We start from the raw sequence: 21,176 nt of genomic DNA on the forward strand, positions 1-21,176 counted from the left end.
GCCGCTGCAGCTACAGAGCGGCCGCTGAGGAGAAGAATCAGTTTGGCCGCCTTCCCTTCACCCCGGCCAGAGACGACAGAGCGATCACCGCAGAAGCAGCGGCAGTTTCATCCCCGTCCTGCCGGCGGCGAACAACACGTCGATGGATTTCCACTCGCCCCCTTGCAGTTTTCACTCGCCAATTGCGAGGGGGGCGAGTGGAAATTTTGAGCCCTGCACTAAACCATATTATTTTACTAAAGCAGTAATTGGTTCATTTCAGACACAGTTTGGCAATACCAACATAAGCAGGGGTATGGAATTCCTATGGCCCGAGAGAGGCAGTTTCGGGCGAGTAGTTTTTTTTTGTACATTTAGCCCTGCCATGTAATCACTGAGACTGTGGCGCTGTGATCACAGCGCCACCCATCTCAGCTGTCAGGAACTGCACAGAAAATCTGTTCTGTGTTGGTGGGCAGGTTCCATAGAGAGAACCTGTCACCTCCAAAACTATCACATAAGAGATTTTTAATCCCCTATGTGGAAGAAAGAAGAAAGAAGAAGAAAAAAGAAATTTAAAAAAAAGTGATAAACTAAAAAAAGAAAAAAAAAAAATATATGTTAAACCAACCCCGCCATCTGCATGCAAATAAACGCATGCATAGGACATTGTGTGTGCGCGTTGAGTGCTGCCGCCATTCCACTTGTGCCATATTGTGGTAGCCAGGCAGCAGAACACTCCTACACGCACAATGTGCATTGACCCATTCGTGACTGACGACGTACAGTGTACGTCGCCAGCATCGGGGCTGTTTAAACAGACTCTCGGCGGCTATTGCCGCCAGGACTCTGTTTAAACTTGTAAAGCCGACTGTCAGCTTTACAACAGAAGCGATTCTGGCGACTTAGCTGTCGCCAGATCGCTTCTGTGTCCCGTAGAAGGGGCCGGGGCCGCCGCCCCCCCACCCCCTGCCGGACACCGCCGCCGTGCTTCTCGGGCTCCGTTGCCCCTCCTACGGGCTCGGGACCGGCTTCCTTGGTGTCCGCGGAGAGCTGGGGAGGAGGTCGATGAACATCCGTTCATCGATCCCCTCCCCATTCTATGGGACTGGGAGCGATGCAGTTCTGTCAGTATGTGCAACCACTGAGATTCATAACTACCCCATGTACCAGTGATGCCTTCACTAAAAGCAGTAAAACGGGTGATCATAGAGACAGCATAGCAACACCAATACATAAGGTATGCCCAACTGAGATTCATTAATTATTTCATAAACCAATGGTGCTTTTACTAAAGCAATAAAGTGTTTATTCCAGCGACAGTATAGTGATACCAACACATAAGGTATCCGCACACAATAAGTTCCATAATTACCTCATGAACCAAAGATGCCTTCACTAAAGCAATAAATTGGTTATTCTGAAACAATAATACCAATACATCTTTCACCTTTCTGAAACAGAATAATAATAATAATAATAATAATAATAATAATAATAAAAGGTATGCACAATACTGACGCTCATAACCATCAAAACCCAGTTAAGTCTTTCCTTAAAGAGGTAAATTGGATAGTTTGCAGACAATAACGTTATGCAAATGCTTACAGGTGCTTGTCTACCAATGTATGCATCAAGCTGTGCAAGAGATGTAGACTTCTATTGCGGTGTCAGCGTATGGCAAGGGACGCTGCATGCCCCTTCACTTAGCCACTGAGGTGGGCGTTTTTCAACGCTGATCGAAGTGCTGAAAAACGCTCAGCAAGTGAAATCCCATCATTACCTATGGGCATGGTTCCCACCTGGGCGTATTTCAGCACGTGGAAACGCGCTGAAAAACGCCCTACGAGCTTCTTTGGGCGTATTTCAGCGCGTATCCATTGGTATTTCCGAGTGTTGCTCGGGATTAACAAAGCGGTAACCCCGAGCCACACTCGGGAATACAGCGTAGGTCTTACCTTGTCCGCGATCCCCGCTGTGTCCTCCGGCCGCTGCCGTCTTCCATCCCTTGTGAGCGTCCGCTTCGGAGGGGGGTAGGAACCAGTGGGAAGTTTGAAAGTTTAAAAAAAAAAAATTATAATCATACCACCAGGGAGGTATAAAAACGAGCGTGTCACTGAACGAAAAACGTGCTAAAAACAAGCTGAAAAAAACGCGCCTATAGTACGCCCAGGTGTGAACCCAGCCTAAATGTTTATACATATATAGCTTCTATCCAGGTGAGATAAAGCTGTAGTAATTCTGCTAAAAAGGCCCTCATCATGGACTGAGAAAGTGCTGTACACTCTTGAGATGTACAAAAAAACCTAAAAGGTTGCAACCAGTAAAGGCCCCACCTGTGAGGCAGACAGCTAGGCCCATACAATTAATGGATCTGCTCAGCCTGTGAGCAGTTGTAGATTGGAAGAAAATAACCCTCACCATGAAAAGGTTAGATGCTTGCTCTTATACAGGGAGACAAATAATTAACCACATATAGAGTTAAGTCTCAAAATCTTTAAGGCCTGGTTCACACCTGAACGTTTTGTAGCGCGTTCAGCGCTCTATGAACGCTCTACAAAACGCTCAAACATTAAAATCCCATTGTTTTCTATGGGTATGGTTCACACCTTTCCGTATTTCAACCCGTCTGAACGTGCTACAAAAACGGCCTACGCCCAAAGATTGGGATTCAGCCAAGAAGCACATATTCAATACGCCTAGGTGTGAACCCAGCCTAAGAGGTTGTTCATATCTGCCAAGTAAAGCCTTGAAGAAGACCAAGTAACTTCATCCAGCATTTTCCTTTCTCTGGGATTTTATGCTTCCATGATCTAACAGGCAAGTAAAAGAAAGTGAGGTTCCCTTAATTAGGGCTGAAGGAAAAAACATTACCCAGCCCCCACGCAGGTCAGAGCAATAATAGCCCTCAGGGCTCGTTCACACTAGATGCAGTGCCGATCCTCCGCTCCCCCGTCCAGCCGCAGCTCCTCTGCCCCGCCCCCCTGCCTCCTCTTCATCTGCAGGCTGGGAGCCATACCCAGCCTGCTATTGGGTATTGTAAAATGCAATAGCAAGCTGGCTATTGCACCCGCCCCCTGCCTGCTGTCAATCAGCATGGGAGGACCTGATAGAGAACTTTCTACTTCAAGCCCCTCCTATGCTGATTGACAGCAGGCAGTGGGCAGATGCAATACATTGCAATTTGAAATATCCAATATCAGGCTGGCGATTGCTCAGAGCATTAAAATTAAAAATAGAAAAAAACTTTTGGTGTGTCATTTTAAATAAAAAAATGTTTTTATTATATTATATTATATTATAATCTTCTGAACAACAGGAACAGACAGCAAAACAAACGTGACCCTTGCCTATGCTATCCAAAACTAGTTTTTTTTTTCTTACACTTAAAAATTACCTGTTCCGACTTACATACAAATTCAACTTAAGTACAAACCTACAGTCCCCATCTTGTATGTAACCCGGGGACTGCATGTATTTTATATGTGGCAATAAGGCAGAACCATGATTGCAACTGATTGTTTTTTCTTTTTAATTCAATACTCTTTTTATTTTAATAATACAATACATACAACAAACGTATACATCCATAGTTACATATTAAAACAGCAATACAAAACAGATAACAATACATACGACAACAAAAAAAGAAAAACAACCACACCTCTCCTTATAAAATTAGTTTCTCTCAACATACCATATTTCTTAAGCCACATTACTCTTCAGAGTACCAATAATAAATGGGAGAGATATTATACGAGAGATATACGAGAGATATTATACCCAAGGTCCTTTACCATATTCAATCCACTTATCCCACATTTTACCATATTTGTCCATAGTACCTCTATGCTTGAACATAATTCCCTCAAATCCAACCACTTTATCTAGTTCTTTCTTCCATTCCTCTACTGTGGGAGGCGCTGCTGAAATCCACCTAAGGGCTATACTACGCCGGGCTACAAATAGAGCCCTCGTTATTGCCACCTTTATGTAGTATTCCACTTTTATGGGTCCAAAAATACCCAGGATACATAACATGTGATTATTAGAAATATGGACTCCAAAAGGCTGTATTTATTATGTCTACTATTTCCTGCCAATATCGTTTCAGCTTCGGGCATCGCCATAGCAGATGTATTAGCGATCCAGGTTCAACCTGTTATGGAAATTCACTTGGTTCAACGCACAAATCCATGTCGCATTAAGCTGCGCCAAACGCAAAGAATTTCCCCCGTTGTACTACGCTATTTAATGCAAGGACTGGAAGTATCTCCCTTCAGAGTCATGTAGAGTCAGGAGACAGATGCTGCTTGTTCGTTGATCCCATGCTAAGAGACCTGAGCGCAGGTATGTTTATACCTCCCCAACAGGAAGTGATGTCAGACAGGAAGGGGTGTCTCAAACAGCGAGACAGGAAGTGATTGAAAACCAACAGATGATTTCAACAACCAGCAAACCAGGAAGTGGGACAGACAGGAAGTGAACAGGAGTCAGCTAACAAATCACATGTAGTAACAATCAATGACCACCGGAGTGACTTTATCCAGCGTTGCTCAGTGATCAATGCCACATAACGTTACTAGGATTCTCATGCACGCTCATTCACAGGGACAACGTCATTATCTCAAGCGTGTTGATCAGGCACCCCAGAGAGAACGCACGTTCCTTTCATATACTGCGTTCCAAACAAATGTATCCACGCAAGCCAATAAATCCATGCATTGCACGGGGGGCCCCAGCCGGCGTCCATACATTCGCCAAGAAGACACTGCTCCGCTGCGCATAAGAAATCTCCTCCAATGGATTAATCCCCCAGTGTCTATTTAAACCGAGACACTGAGAGACTAATGACAAAACATTACAATACACTAAAAACACATCCTAATAAAATTTCCACAACAAACCCCACACTTTGGGCATTTAGAATTTTCCCTGAATCCTATCCTATGTAGTAATTCAGGGGTCCGATATGTTCTATGTACAATATAAAGCTGCGTCAATATTTGTGATGCAGATGGTGAAACTAATTGAATTGACAGCAACGCCTCCCTCCAGAGGCCCCAAGCCCATTTCCCAGCCCACTTTACATTTCATGGGAGATTTATTCAGGACCCCAGGTAATAAATTTGCATACATCTTTGAGATCAAACCTCTCGTCACTGTTGTATCAAAAAATTTATCTATAACCACATTTGCATCAATGCAGACCTCACGTACACCTGGATTTGCCGTAAGCGCATGCCTTAGTTGGATATTTGCAAAATTGAGCATTTGGTAGCGAATAACAAGCTGTATATTGCAAAAATCTGCGTTCCAACCATCCAACACTATCTCCCACCAAATGCGTTTCCTGCAAGCAGATAATTGACGGCCTATGAGACATAATGCTGGATAGTAGCGCACATCGCTTTGTCTTATTCCCCAAACCCCTAACATGCCAAGATATTATAGATATTCTTTTTTTCTTATCCATTGAATTTAACTACCATATGTTATAATACAAAGCAATTGGGCGTAGCCCCCCAATATGAGCAAAACTTTGATACTTGAGAGACAAGGAGAGGAACAGACAAAACAAACAACGACAACAACAAAAAAAAACAAACAAAAAAAAAGCAAAAAAACTGCTACGCACCTTACACAACACAGTAACAAACAAAAACAACCCATTGCTACATTGACCCCCCACCAAAATATACTCCACTCAGGAGCCACATGAGGGGTTAGAGACATTAACTTCACCCACCCATTCATCTTACACTCCAGATCCCGGCGTGGTGTGTCTAATACTCAAAATATATTCCATCTTCATGACCCACATTAAATCTCATAGCTTCTAGCCTCTTATATCACTCATTGAGTATTTATCCAACCAGGCCGAGACTGCTAAGGGGGTTTCAAAAAAATGAGTCCTATCATCAGTAATTTTTGCAGGATATAGCATTGAATACTGTATTTTCATTTGGCGAATTCGTTTTTTCACTTCCTGGTATTGAGCTCTTTTTTTCTGAACTTCCTGTGAAAAGTCAGAGAATAGCATCACTCGCGCACCTGCCGCAGATATAGCTCCCAATTCACGAACTTTATGGAGGATTACCTCCTTATCTCTGTAATTAGTCACTTTAAACAACATAGTCCTTGGGAAATTTCCCTGTACCTTCATATGTGCAGGAATTCTATAAGCACTCTCAATCATAAACATAGGAGATAATTGTTCTTTTCCTATTGTCTCTACGATCCAATTTTCCATATACGCCACCGGATTTAACCCCTCAGCCTGTTCAGGCATTCCCACCATTCTGATGTTATTGCGCCTTGCTCTGTCTTCCAACTCTTCGATCTTACTAGAGGTAATAGTAACTTTTTGCAAAGCCATTTTTAGATCGGCACATACAGAAGCATTTACATCCTCCAGCTTGTTAATTCTGTCTTCTGCCTCCGTCAGCCTTTCTCTAAATTTCTGCATATCTTGCCTGAGAAGGGATATATCTATCCGTGTAGCTTGAATTTGCTCCGCCATGGATGCCAGAGTGGCGTTACTGGCTTGGACTGCTGAAAGCACATCCCTGAGGTTAGGGTCACCTCGGGTATCAGAGTCTTGCAGGGATAGACGTCCATTAGATATATCAACAGTCCCCCCCTTCTTCCACAAACAGATCCTTGGACCCCTTACAGAGAGACTTATCTCCCAAACTTAGTCGCATTTTATTTTTTTGGATGTCATCAATACCTGTGGTATTTCCTCTAGCAAACTTTTCCAGTTTTGAAGCCACTTCCTTCTGCTTCTCTTTATTGGACTGTTTCGGCTCACGGGGTGATTGCTTAGTTCCCCCTCTATTATCCATTTCTGGAACAGTCTCTTTTTTTGACCCAGTTCTAGTGCTTTTGTTCATTCTTTCTATTGTCCTTTAATATAAGCAGATTTATAATGAACTGCCGCACTATTCCTTGTATACCACTGGGGGGAGCCAAATCACCTCCTTCAGCTTCTCCACCATCCAGCTCTCTGCACTTCCACCCACTGCCACCGGAGGGAGCCAACAAAACGGAGCAGACGGAACAGCAGCAGATCTCCTTCCCCTCCGAGCATCGAGCCTCCACTCACCGCAATCCAGAGCGGCGTCCGCCAGATCACCACCGCCCTTCCCCGCGACGGGCCGACCGACATCCACCGCCCCAATCGACCAGGGCAAAAGGTATGTGCAGAGGGAACCAGCAAAGCACAGCAGCAGAGGAAGCTAGCAGGGGACTCGTGCTAGCAGAATCAGCCAGTCAGCCCGCAGTCTCATAGTAGAGGACAGTCAGAGCAACTGTTTCCACACCACGCCGGGTCCACGCGTGCACGCCCACTAACATCCGCTCACTAGTCACACCCCCTCGCAACTGATTGTTTTTAATGGAATTTATGAATGTTTTTATGTAGTTGATAATAAATTGTATTTTTTCAAGTCTGATGCCTCTTAAAACCCCATTGACACATTGATGTGCTATTATTGTACTAGTGCAATCAGAAGTCTAACATCTACATATGCTAATAAGCATATATAACGCACAATACAATTGCAGCACTATCAGGATCTGAACATTATACACAGTCTCTCCTTGTGAACCATCTTGAACAAAGTGTGCACCAAAGAAAAAGGTGTAAAATAAGCCTCCAGTGCTCATACACACTCTAATGTTTTTGGCAAAGGAGTCTGTAAAACATTTGTTACCGGCCTAGGTTTTGCTTGCTTATACAAACAGGCTGTTGCCTTTGACCCAAAGGCCTGATGCAAGTACAAAAAAAGACATCCTAGCCTGATCTCTCTCTGGAGCAACGCATAACACATACAAAACCTGTGTTAATAAGAGGCACTATAACCCTCAGCAACCAACACCCAAAAGGAGGATCACCTCCCAAGGGTCTTACCTGAAGACTTCCAACCTACCTTGGAACCATTAGTGTCTGTAAATGACACAGCAGAAATCAGGCTGCATGGTGTAGCACTGCCGACCAGAGGAAGCCTGCTGGAACACTTCATGTTCATGACTGCTTGTGGCTCCGTCTCCTGCCCGCTGCACTCCCTCCCTGGCGTCTTTGGATGCTGGTGGCAGGGGTACTCACCACTCAGTCGCATAGCTGTCCATTCAAGGAGGCCCAGGATGCTACTGGATATCAATATCCAAAACATGGCAGCATACATAGGGAGCATGGATGGCAAACCGGCAATGCAGAGCAGAGCTCTGAGCCGAACCAAATGCGAGTAAGGAAAATGCAGCCGAAATGCACCCGGGGATGGTTGCTTTTCCTCAAGGCGGATAAGAAACCTTAGGGATAGATGGGGAGGGAAGGTCCCATAACAGGATAACCTGGAGGTTAATCCTAGAACAAGCCCAGGCATGCAACCCCCCAGGTCCCTGATTCACGGGGAGCATACACTGGGGAGGCCCCTGCAACTAGCAAGCAGGCCTACAGACAATGGTTACGATGCTCCTATTAGGCCGGAGGAAACACAATAAACTGAGGTGGTGGGGCAGTACCGCCCATTTTATTTTAATTGTGGATGATGCGTTTCCTGTTTTTAGGTGGGTGGATCCTAGGTGCTGCCCTGGAAGATGCCTTGGGGAAGAAAAGTAAAGTATCAATAATTGGTATTAGCGAGTACTTGAGAAAAAGTATCAGTACTCGGTCTTGAAAAAAAATGGTAAAAATGGTATCGGTGCATCCCTAGTGCAGACTACTAATCCCCCACTGTGCCCCCTCCCTGCAAATAAATGTAAGCAGGTGAGGCGGCTTTTACTTTAAAAGGTGGCCATACACCTTACAATTATGGTTCAATTTTATTTGTCCCGTCATCGCATCCTCATTCAATTTCTGCACCAATAGCCCATCATGCACAGACCAATGTAGATTTCGATAATGGTTCGTCAGCAATAATAACTTGTCTAATTTTGTCGGTTGACAGAACAGATTTTTGTTTGCACATGTGCAGTGTTCTTGTTGCGATTTTTGCTGTACGAAAACGCCCCTAATCCATCAATGTAAAATCAATTCAGTCACTCCCCGTTCAACCAAATTTAGCCAGTTGTACAGTAATTGTGATCGTGCACTTCCCCATCAACTGGCCAATTATCGTACGAAAAACAGATCGCATTCGTTTTTCGAACAATAATTGTGGAGGTGAATGGGCACCTTCGAGAAGGTGCAAGTGCAGGGGTGTGGAATTCCTATCGCCCGACGCCCGGGACATGCAGTTTCGGGCGCCGGGCAAGTAGTTTTTTTGTACACTTAGCCCCGCTCCGGACAAGCAGAGCTAAGTGTACAGTGTGGAGCCGCCGCTCGTTTTCAAGTGATCTGATCATTTATCAGATCACTTGAATTAAACGAGAAGCGATTCTGTCCACACCGCCCCTCCGGTGTTCGGGATCCCCCTCTCCTCTGGCGGACCCGAGACCACGGAACATGAGCTCACCATAGAGCCCGCAGAGCAGACGAAAAACTTCAGTTTTTCGTCTGCTCTGTGTTATCACTGAGACCGTCACAGCGCCACCTGTCTCAGCTGTCAGGAACTACACAGAACATCAGTTCTGTGTTGGAGGGCAGGTTCCATAAAGAGAACCTGTCACCTCCAAACTATCACTTAGAGGATTTTAAATCCCCATGTGATAGGAATAAAATTAGGTGGGGGTAAAAAAAAAAAAAAAAAAATTTTAAAAAAAGAAGTTATAAAAAAGTTAAAAATAATTAATTATATATTTTAAAAAAAGTGACAATGTAAAAAAAAACAAAAAAAAAAAAAACCAACCCGCTGCCCCCGCCATCTGCATGCAAATAAACGCACGCATAGGACATTGTTTGCGTACACGTTGAGTGCTGCCAGCATTTCACTGTGCCATATTGTGGTAGCGAGGCAGCAGAACTCTCACACGCACAATGTGCATTAAAGGGCAAGTTCACTTTCCCAGGTAATATGGGAAAATGGATTTACCCGATCAAATCTGGCCCCCGTCTCTCCCAAAAACCCCCACCCCCCAGCTATACTTACCTTTCGGCAAACAATCCTTACCCTCCGCCGTAAGGCAAAGATTTGGCCCCCGCTTTAGCCCTTGGACAAGTAGTTTTTTCAAAAATGTCCACACCCCTGAAGTGGGTGTTTTTATATGGGGGGGGCGGGGTGTACTTATTTGTGGTGTGTGTATATTTGTGTGCATGTGAGAAAATCTGTTGGTCCACTATTATGAAAATTAAAACCTGTGGAAATAGGAAAAAAAACCAACCCATATACTGACACTGCACACATACTGATATGACACACAGAAACATTAACACACATACTGACATCACTTACAGAAATCCTGACAAACACACACAAACCATCACATAAAATATACTGACACTGCATACAAAGAAACCATCACAAACCCCTATACTGACATTATAAGCACACGCAAACCTTAACAATGGTAGCGTATATAGTAAACTTTTGTTTAAAGTATGACATTTTATGAAATTTGCCAAGCAACCCGCATTGGAGAAAAACATTTGTCTAGTGGCCCCCAAGTAAATTGAGTTTGAGACTCCTGGTTTACACCATAGTGTTGTGCTAAATGCATGGTATGCGTGCATTTAGCACATGCTATGGCACAGCCACCTAGCCCACAGAAACGTACGTTGAAGCGCTGCATTGCCATTTATTTTAATGGCACACTAACACATTTCCCAGTAGCCCTGTGTTGTGGTGAAAAAAAAAAAATTGTGCATGCACTACTTTTTTTTCCTAACGCATCAATGTATTGTGTTACCTCGCATTGCAGCACAACAGGAGGTGCGTTGGGTGCCATTTAAAATTAATGGTAACACACAATACAACACACTAGGTGCGCTGTGCGAGTGTGGTAAACATATGGATACCATGCATTTAATGCAATGCTATGGTGTAAACAAACCCTAAAAAGGTAACTAAATGAAACAGCTATAGTTTAACACTACATGCGATCTAAATTCAAATTGACCACAGTGAAAATTCCATCATTAGACTAGATCTCTCACCTCTGGAATATCTCCTGAAGGGCTTCGCGGTTGAACGCTCCAGCATCCTGGAAGACATTATTCAAGGCATGGAGAGCACATAGTTCCCGTCGCTGTTTCTCATGGTAAATTTGAGCTGGAAGAGGTTCTTGAAATTCACCACCACTTTTTGCCTTATCTCCTTTCCACGGTACACAACTCATGGTTGAGAACCAAGGTTAGGATAGAACTGCAGCAATGCTATTAGTCTTAGCAATGTCCTCTAAAGTGACTGCACACTGGAGGTCCTAGTAAGGATCGTGTATGTTTATGCGATATGCCATGCTTCCTTGCAGCAAGAAAAGGAGTATGCTCTATCACAGTGACAAAACCTGAGCCTTTTTTAGTTGTCCAGAATAAGAAGAGCGATACTGCTTTGTTATTTTTTAATCAGAAAGCACTCCACATCTCTCTTTTTCCTCCATACCATAACATGCAATAAATATAAAAAAAAAAAAAAAAAAGAGAAGATTAAAGTAGTATTAAACGCAAACATTTTTCAATAATGAATCTAGATCAAACAAACATTGCCCAGCAAAGTATTTCCCCAAGCTCTTACAATCATCATATTTTTGAACACCCGGCTCCAACTCCCTCAGCTTGGCTTCCCTGAAATTCCTGTTGAGTACAAGCTCACAAGGGACAGAACAGTCACCAGCATCTGCCCATCTACTAGCTTGAAGAAGGACGAGTAGGGCAGCAACTTGCCTTGCTGTGCCTGTGTGTTTGTGGAGACGCACACAGCTTACTAGTGTACATGAGGGTGGCAACATAAGACCCTGCAAGAGAAAAGGAGCCACACTAAAAAAGGATATCAGAGTCAGAGCTCAGGGGACCAGCCAATCCTGCGGAAAGATAAAACTTTTAAACATCAAGGAGCAGCATCCATTGTAAGTGAATTAAATCAAAATTCAAATTTGAAATTTTGAAAAGACTTTTGAATTTCTTATCACTTCAAGCACAATGATCCTCATCCTACAGGAACAAAAATATAACATTGAAATTTTTAAAGTGTATATCTAGTCCAAACGGTTTCTTCTGTTTTAGACAGGGTGGGAAAAGTTAGAACCCTCTCAGGTTTTTATAGCTATTTGTGTCCCTTCTGGAAAGATTCAAGATTAGTGGATTCCGATTAGATACATTTCCCCCTGTGGTCTGCTCCTCCGTTCTCCTTGCTGGGAACTGCTGCATAGCTTTAATTAGAGGGGACACAGAGTTCTGCAGCCAGCGCCCAGCGGGGAGTAGAGGCCGCTGTGCTTTTGCATTCCCCCCCACTGCTGTGCCACGTTCCTCCTGCCGTGACCCGTTCTTCCGCCAGCCGTGCCTCGTTCTGTGCACCGTTCCTCCGCTGCTGTTCCCCATTCTTCCTCATGCCCCTTGTGCCTTCCTCTTCTGCCGGCGGTAGAAAGCCGGTGTCAAGACTCACATCCAGTGGCTGAGAGCAATAGCCAGTCCGCTATTGCACCCACCCACTGCCTGCTGTCAATCAGTTGATTGACAGCAGGCAGTGGGCGGGTGCAATAGGCAGCCTGCTATTGGCTACTGCAATTTAAAATAGTTAATAGCAGACCGGCTATTGCTCCAAGCCACTGCCTGCTATGTCGACATTCAGTTCGTTCGAGATGATAGAAAGGCAACAGTAACTCAAATAACCACTCGTTACAACCAAAGTATGCAGAATACCGACGAACAACACGTCGAACCTTGAAGCAGATGGGCTACAGCAGCAGAAGACCACACCTGGTGCTACTCCTGTCAGCCAAGAACAGGAAATGGAGGCTACAAATTCGCACAGGCCCCCCAAAATTGGACAGTAGAAGATTGGAAAACGTTGCCTAGCCTGACGAGTCTCGATTTCAGCTGCGACATTCAGATGGTAGGGTCAGAATTAGGCGTAAACATGAAAGCATGGATCCATCCTGCCTTCTATCAACGGTTCAGGCTGGTGGTGTAATGGTGTAGGGCAGGGGTGCCCATTAGGTAGATCGTGATCTACCAGTAGCTCTCAAAGCTGATGCTGGTAGATCACGAAGGGTGTGAATGGTGAAGATACAGCCAGGGGAGAGAGCAAGGAGAGACACCCAAGAGAGCGAAGAGAGACAGCCAGGAGAAAAAATGAGTAATGACAGCCAAGAGAGAGGAGAGACAGCCAGGAGAGAGAGCAAGGAAAGACAGCCAGGAGAGAGAGCGAGGGAAGTTTTTTTAGTTGGTAGATCTCATGTAGCTCGTCATTTGAAAAGTAGATCTTAACACAAAAATTGTGGGCACCCCTGGGTGTAGGGAATATTTTCTTGGCACACTTTGGGCCCATTAGGTAGCCGTGGTGTTTAAATGAAGCTCAATTGGTACTAAGTATTGTTGCTGACCATTTCTATCCCTTTATGACTACAGTGTACCCATCTTCTGGTGGGTACTTCCAGCAGGATAATGCATGATGTCACAAAGCTCACATCATCCCAAACTGATTTCTGGAGCATGAAAATTAGTTCACTGTACTACAATGGCCTCCACAGTCACCAGATCGCAATCCAATAGAGCACCTTTTGGGATGTGGTGGAACGGGAGATTTGCATCATGGATGAGCAGCCGACAAATCTGCAGCAAATGCGTGATGCTATCAAGTCAATATGGACCAAAATCTCTGAGGAATGTTTTCAACACCTTGTTGAATCTATGCCACGAAGAATTAAAGGCAGTACAGTAAATATTAAACTGATGGGTCATAACCCTTCCATCCAAAAGGAAGGGTTCTATTCTATCCAGAGCTAAAAAGAAAGGTTTTGGATACACATACACTCTAAAATGATACTTAGTAAATAGATCCCTCGTACATTAAAAGCCAGTATTAAAAAGAAAAATGAAATGTGCAAGACATATAGCAGTGTGTTATGTACTAGAAAACTGACTCCATAGGAGGGGACCTGTTCAATACAAAAGGAGAAAAAGGGTTGCCTGCTGTTAATAAAAGAAGGTCCAGAGGCAAATTAGACCTTGCTATACTGGACAAAAGTCCCACAGATGGTGGACCTTGACACCATAGTAGTATATTTTAGGGGTATAACTAATAAGGGGTCAAATCCATTATTGGCAAGAATTAGTTTGGAAGCAGCACCTTGATTGAATGGAAAGAGGAACTGACTAATGTCAAAGGAAACCGATTATGGATAGGGAATTTCACCTATAGTAAAGAAAGTTTACTGACAAAAGGATTATAGCCAGTAATTAAGTGTCTAATTTTGATGATAAAGCGGTGTGTTGTTTAAAAGTTTAGAAAATAAACAATTAGGGGTCCTGGAAAACATGCCTAGGGCTATGTCACCTGGAAGGTACTGATGATGGTTCGCTATAAAAGGAATCATTGCTGGTGTAGAAGGGCTTATATAGATGATCCTTGCTTCTGAACTTTTTGTGTTCAAAACACAGCAGTGTGTGTGTTCATTCAAAATGCAGTAAATGTATTTGAGAAGAATTTTTACCCGCTAGTAGAAGCGCAACAGGATCCATTTATTGTGCTTGTCTGTGAGATCAAGAATTTTAGAAGCAGACAAAAAAAAAAAAAATCACATAAAACGTGAACAAAACCAGGTCAAACATATTGAATGATCATTTACAGGATTAAACTAAACTGAAATATGCAAAACATGTGGAGTGAGCATGCTTCAAACACAAATCACAACCAACAACAACAACAACAACAACAACAACAACAACAACAACACCCATCTATACCAGCTCTTAGAAGTTTTGCTAAATCATGCTTGCCCTGGGTACCAAAAGGACCCCCTTCAGTGGGGACCTAGTTATAACATTGGAAAACAGAAAAAGAAGCATTACTGAACAGCTAATGGAATAGACACACGTAGAGTATTTACAGCTTAGGGCCCTGCAGCCGATTTATCACCGAACCTGGAATTTAAAGAAACCCTTGACCAGTACAATGCTTAGACCTGACTGCAAGTTAGGAGTATATGGCCTGCTGGGAATATGCCACCTCGAGTCAGAGACCACAAGCAATGCGGGCAGGTCTGCAGTGACCACCAGGGGAGCGTGCGGAGATTTAATTCCATCTGATGTAAATATTACCTGAGTCGGCAGCTCCAAAGGCAATGAAGAGTTCACATCCTTCCTCCTCTTCCACACACCACTTGCACCCGCTCCCCAACGTTTAGCCAGCTGCGTGACGCTACTGGTCCCAACACTTTAGTAGCACTGTCCCAATGAGTCCGATCCTCTTCGCTGATTGGAGGGGGTTGGACTTCTCGTGTATTCCAAACCTCGGCTGCGACTTGCTCTGTGATTGGTGAAGTAGTTCCTGGTAGGGGTGGAGTTGAAAGACTTTACAAGTACCTGGAACGCAAAACTTCCGCATCCTTTCACGTTTGCAGACTTCGCTTTCTTCAGTGATAGTTTGGTTGCGCTGAATGTGCTTTGAGGATTTTTTTAGCTTCCTTTCCGTAAGATATCGAACACTTCAGTTGAACTCATTAGCTGAACACTTTAGGTGAACTCATTTTAAAGCAAATTTCTTACATTCGTGCTTCCTTTTGCTGAACAGGAAGCAGGAAAGTAAAACATTTGCTTTAACATTAGTTCAGGTAATATTCTAACTGTAACTACCAGGGGCTGACTGGCAACTTTTGGCCCAGGGGGCAAGTACAACCCCTGGTGCAGCGACTTGGCCCTACTCCCGCTCTTCCTCTTCCCCACCACTTGCTGCCACTTTCACCATCCATGTAACAGTAGTTTGAAGCAGATTATACTTGCCCCCTGGGCTAAAAGTTGCCAGTCAGCCCCTGTTTTGAAGGGAGGACTCACCATGAAGTCCATGAATGGGGTGGCTGACCGAGGGATGGCAATCTCCTCGTGCTGGGCTCCCCACATGGTTCTGGCTCCTCCGCTCCATGTCCGCTGTGGGAGGAGCCGGACAGTATCAAAGCCAGTGTTCTATAATTTTTCTCGACCCCATAACATTTTGTGACTGTCACTTTCGGTGCCGCGGTGTAATCTGAATCAGCTGTTTTACTGTCGCCCTTTCTTTATGCGTAGCTGGAAGTGAAATTTTATGGGTCGAGGAAACTTATAGCATGCTGCTGGGGGAGAGATCCCTCATCACTGCTGTACTCGCGCGATTGATGTGACCCTGGTTACAATCAAATCTGATCAATACATTATATAGCAATACAGAATACCACCAGCTATAGAAGACAACAAATCTCAGCAATACATTATACAGCAATGCAGAATAATACCATCATCTATAGTGGGACTACAGATCCCAGCAATACATTATACAGCAATACAGAATTACACTGGCTATAGAGGACTACAAATCCCAGAAATACATTATACAGCACTGCAGAATATTAGTATATGAATTTGCTATATACTTTGTGCAGAAGATCTCAGGAGGGGTGCGGAGGGTCTCAGCAGGGGGAAATGTGTGGGCGGTGGAAGTGCTGTAAGCAGGCGCCATGTGGTTCCCCAGAAGGCTGCCGCAAGCTCCCCAGCAAGCGTGGGACCTAAGGCAGCCAAATCAATTTGAAAAATTAAAGTGCCGGTATTGGTCTTGTAGTATTAAGGCATTTTTACAAGTACAACTACCGTACTTGTGAAAATGCCCAGTATCAGTAGAAAAATCGTGTGTAATAACACTGGCTAGGACTCTTTCACCCAGCATGCTTTTTAAGGTTCCTCATCCCTGCCCAGTCTTGCTTTACTCCCCTTCTGCGTCTTCTGTGAGGAGTTTGTAATGCAGAGCGCAGAGGTGGGGAATTTGTCAAAACCGGCGCAAACGGAATCTGGAAAAGTTGCTCATGGCAACCAGTCAGCTTCTCTCTTTCATTTTCAAAGCTTAATTGAGCAAACAGAAAACAGAAACTGATTGGTTACCATGGGCAACTTCTTCAGATTATGTCTGCTCCAGCTTTCATAAATCCCTTTATAGTGCAGAGGTCAGTAGTAAGTAATGCAGAGTTCAGAGGTCAGTTGTGTAACACAGGGTGCAAAGGACAGCGGTGTAACGCAGAGTGCAGAAGTTAGTAGTGTAACGCAGAGTGCAGAGGTCAGTAGTAATGCAGAGTGTAGAGGTCAGTTGTAACGCAGTGTATAGAGGTCAGTAGTGTAATGCAGAAGTCAGCAGTGTACTGCAGAGTACAGAGGTTAGCAGTAACAAAGAGTAGAGATGGGCTTGAGTTCGATTCGAACATCGGCAGTTCGTGTGTTCGGCAAACACACAAACTATCAGGGCATTCAGCAGGCTCTTCGCCCGCCGAGCTCCCCGCAAGGCGCTATGCCTTGTGAGCCCAATCAGAGCCCAGGACTCTGTAAGAGCCATGATTGGGCAAAGTCTTGATGACTTTGCCCAATCATGGCTCACCTGTTACAACAGTAAACAGTTGTGCAGAGCTAGCTGTCACTGCTAGCTCCGCCCAATTTTTTATATGTTGCCGGCATCTGTCAAAATGCCATTCTGCGGCAGGTGTTTGTCGCAAACGGATGGGACGGCGGTCATCGTTTTTTTAAAATTATTATTTCTATTTATTTTTTATTGTTTTATTTTCTATTTCGTCGAGTCATTGCCGTCGTGGACAACGCTGGAATCGTGCTTGACTGGATTACGACGGTGGATCCATTTTTTAAAAAATAAAATACTTGTCAAAAACGTGTCTTTTGGCTTTTTTTTCAAATAAAAGATTTTTTCAAAAGTCTGGCCTCTTTTCTACAATTTGATTTAACCCTTTAGTGAATGGGCAGGGGTAAAAGTACGACTGGTATGACTTTTGGGGGGAACCCCACGCTTTTTTTTTTAAAATGGGGTCCCTCCTAACATTCCTACCAGACCTAAAGGGTCTGGAATTGTTTGGGAGGGAGAACCTTACGCTTTTTTTCTTTTCTTTTTAAATGTTATTTTTTTCTTTAACCACTTGCTGACCGGGGTGTTTATACCTCCTTCCTGTCCAGGCCATTTTTCAGTATTCAGCGCTACAGTACTTTGACTGACATTTATTCCGTCATGCAACGCTGTACTGAAATGAATTTTATACCATTTTTTGGGGACAGATAGAGCTTTCTTTTGGTGGTATTTAATCACCACTACAGGTTTTTTTTTTTACTATATAATGAAAAAAGTACCGAAAATTTTGAACAAAAACCTGTTCTCCTTACGTTATGTTATAAAACATTTATTATTACCCAATTTTTTGGTTAAAAAAAAAGACGGGGTCACGTCGGGTAAATAGACACCAAACATGTCAAGCTTTAACCCGTTAAATCGCAAAAAACTACCATACTCAAAATTGACCATAGCCAACGCTTTAAAAGCTTTTACCACTCATCAGTTTAGTGTTATCAGTGATTGATGACCCTAGAATTATTGCTCCTACTGCGACGTGCGCGGCGATATGCAACATGATTACAATGGATGTAATCGGCGTTTTCGCACGTAGGCGGGCTTGACGCATGTTTGTGTGTGCATGTGGCGGTGGACTTAAATTTTTTTTTTTAATTATTATTGCTTTGATATGTGATTTTTAATTTTTTTTGTAACTTAAATTTTTTTATCCTTTTTTTTTCCACTGAACTTTATTGCTATCACATAGGGAGCAAACAAGCAAATGTAATAGCCAATTTGCAGTGGCAGGTCCTCTTTATGGAGACATCAGGGGTCTTTAAGACCCCTAATGTCACCTTGGGACCCCCAGAGAAGCTGATGAAGCAGAGACCTGCTTCACCAGCTTCTCTCCGGTTTCTGTACCGGAGAGTGACACTGAATGCAGGCAGTGATGTAATACACATCACTGCCTGCATTCAGAAGAGGAGATCAAACGGAGCTTGTGTACTGAGCTCTGTTTGATCTCCGGCCGCAGAGCTGCTGTGCTGGTCCCGGGCTCGCACCTTGAACTGCCGAGTCCGGGATCGCCAGCAGCGGCGACGGAGGTGTGGGCCACACACCCAACCGCATATTACAAGCGATCGGGCGTCTCTACGCCCAAACGCTTGTATGTAAACAGCCATCGCTGGCTGTTTACATTCAAAGCCGGTTTCCCGCTCATGCCCGCCGCCTAGCGGCAGGCACGAGCGGGAAGGGATGGGACGTCTAAAGACGCCCACCCGCTCTCAAGAAGCCACTGTCCGGCCGTTTAATTACGACGGCCAGACAGCAGGTGGTTAAAAATTTCATTTTTGTTGCAGCAGGTTCTATACATTGTACAGACATGCCACTTTACAGGCAGTTTAAGGGGACCCCCAGGCATGATATTTAAAGGAATTTTTCATTTTTATTGTTGCACTTTAAATGATATTAAAATCACTGATCCTTTAAAAATGGTATTTTATTAAAATTGTTTTTTTCATTGATCCATGTCCCCCAGGGCAGTACCTGAATCCCCATACACTTTTTATGGCCATTAACTTGCAAATAAGCCCTCAAAATGGGGTCAACTGATTTTCAAAGCCCATAGACTTGCATTGAGTTCAAGTTTGAATTCAAACTTTTTCCATGTTCAAAAGTTTGAATTAAAAACCGAACAGGGGGGTGTTCAGCTCATCACTAACAAAGAGTGTAGAGGTTAGTAGTAACAAAGAGTGCAGAGGTCAGTAGTAACAAAGAGTGCAGAAGTCAGTAGTAATACAGAGTACAAAGGTCAGTAGTGTAATGCAGAGTGCAGAGGACAGTGTTGAAACATAGAGTGCAGAGGTCAGTAGTGTAACGCAGAGTGCAGAGATCAGTGGTGTAACGCAGAGGTCAGAAATATAATGCAGAGTGCAGAGGTCAGCGGTGCAACGCAGAGGTAAGTGGTGTAATGCAGAAAGAACAGGGACTTACAGTGCACACAAATAATCTCATGTGCTAATTCAGGTGCTCTGCCCTCTTCCTCTCTGGGTGGTGGGGGGCAGCGATGTTGCCTGCTTGTAATGAGGGGAAGCCCCCAGCAGCCTCGTTGTGCCTACCCTTCTCTACAGGACCCGCTCTACTGAAATATCCAATCAGCCAATGTGGTGCCGCAGTCTCTTTCCCATCCTATAGCAGCTGGAGTGGGCTGAGTAAAAATAAGAAAAATCATCAAGCAGAAATGGCAGCTTGCCAAGCAGAGGCAGAAGCTCAAAGCAAAACTCGTCAAGCAAAAATCGAAGCTCGCCAAGCAGAAATCAAAGCTCAAAAGAAAACCCAAATAAAGATTCTCCAAATAGAAAAGGAAAAAGCAGCTGCCTTAGCAAGGCTGAAAAGTCCTTGAACAAGCAATGGGACAAAGTACTAATTCAGACTGTCTTATCCCTGCAGAACTGGAAGATCCAGTTGAAGGCACTAGTGAATATGTGCTGAAGAATAATGTTTGCAACTATACGGAGTCCTGTACCTACTAACAACACTGTTCTGACTCTCAACACTGAGACACCTCAGCTCCAAATGCCTGAGCCTCTCAAAGTCCACAACACAACTGCACCTACACAGCAAAACACATCACCTCCTGCTAACGACAAAGAGACTTCCAGTGACAAGCCACAGTTCAAGCTACAGCCAGCAGAAGCCTTAGAGACTACACCACAGCTAAACGCTGTTGCAACATCATATTATCCTGGTATACCTCACCCTTCTTCACTAGAGAACTTTCACGCCCAAGGGGTTCCACAAGTTACTTTTGGCACCAAAGCGTGAAAGATCAGACTTGTCTGACTTCGCCAGATATGTGATACGCCGTGAGCTCATTAACACTAACCTCTCAAGGTTCAATGACTGTCCAGAGAACTACAGGGCATGAAGATCTATCTTTAAAGCTGCTATTGCTGATCTCAACCTTATGGCCAAGGAGGAACTTGATTTGCTCATGAAGTGGCTGGGACCAGAATCTCCAGATCGTGTTAAAAGACTGAGAGCAGTACATGTTGACTATCCAGAGGCAGGTCTTGTTGCTGCATGGGTAAGACTTGAGCAAACCTATGATAGCTCTGAAGCCATAGAAAGCGCTCTGTGCAAGAGATTGTACTCTTTTCAAAAATCGGGAACAAAGATCATTGAAAGCTTCAAGAACTAAGCAACCTTCTCATGGAGCTAGAGTTGGCAAAAACAGACCCACGTCTACCTGGACTAAGCTTCCTGGACATCGCTCATGGGGGTTGATTTACTAACCTCACAAACACGCCACAA

The 21,176-nt window shown here is 44.1% G+C and overlaps 1 protein-coding gene across 2 annotated transcripts in view; it reads right to left on the reverse strand.

The window, feature by feature from the left end:
• Window positions 1–11,380, reverse strand: part of JOSD1 (Josephin domain containing 1) — a 155,446-nt gene extending 144,066 nt beyond the window's left edge. For both annotated transcript variants that reach the window (XM_018573189.1, XM_018573190.1), the window contains exon 1: window positions 11,015–11,380. In XM_018573189.1, the coding sequence (XP_018428691.1) occupies window positions 11,015–11,196 (182 nt within the window). In that variant the 5' untranslated portion in view covers window positions 11,197–11,380. The remainder of the gene's footprint in view (window positions 1–11,014) is intronic.
• Window positions 11,381–21,176: the final 9,796 nt, after the last annotated feature.

This window comes from Nanorana parkeri, unplaced genomic scaffold (assembly GCF_000935625.1).
Source record: "Nanorana parkeri isolate BGI_ZX_2015 unplaced genomic scaffold, ASM93562v1 scaffold2266, whole genome shotgun sequence".
NCBI classification, from domain to species: Eukaryota; Metazoa; Chordata; class Amphibia; order Anura; family Dicroglossidae; genus Nanorana; species Nanorana parkeri.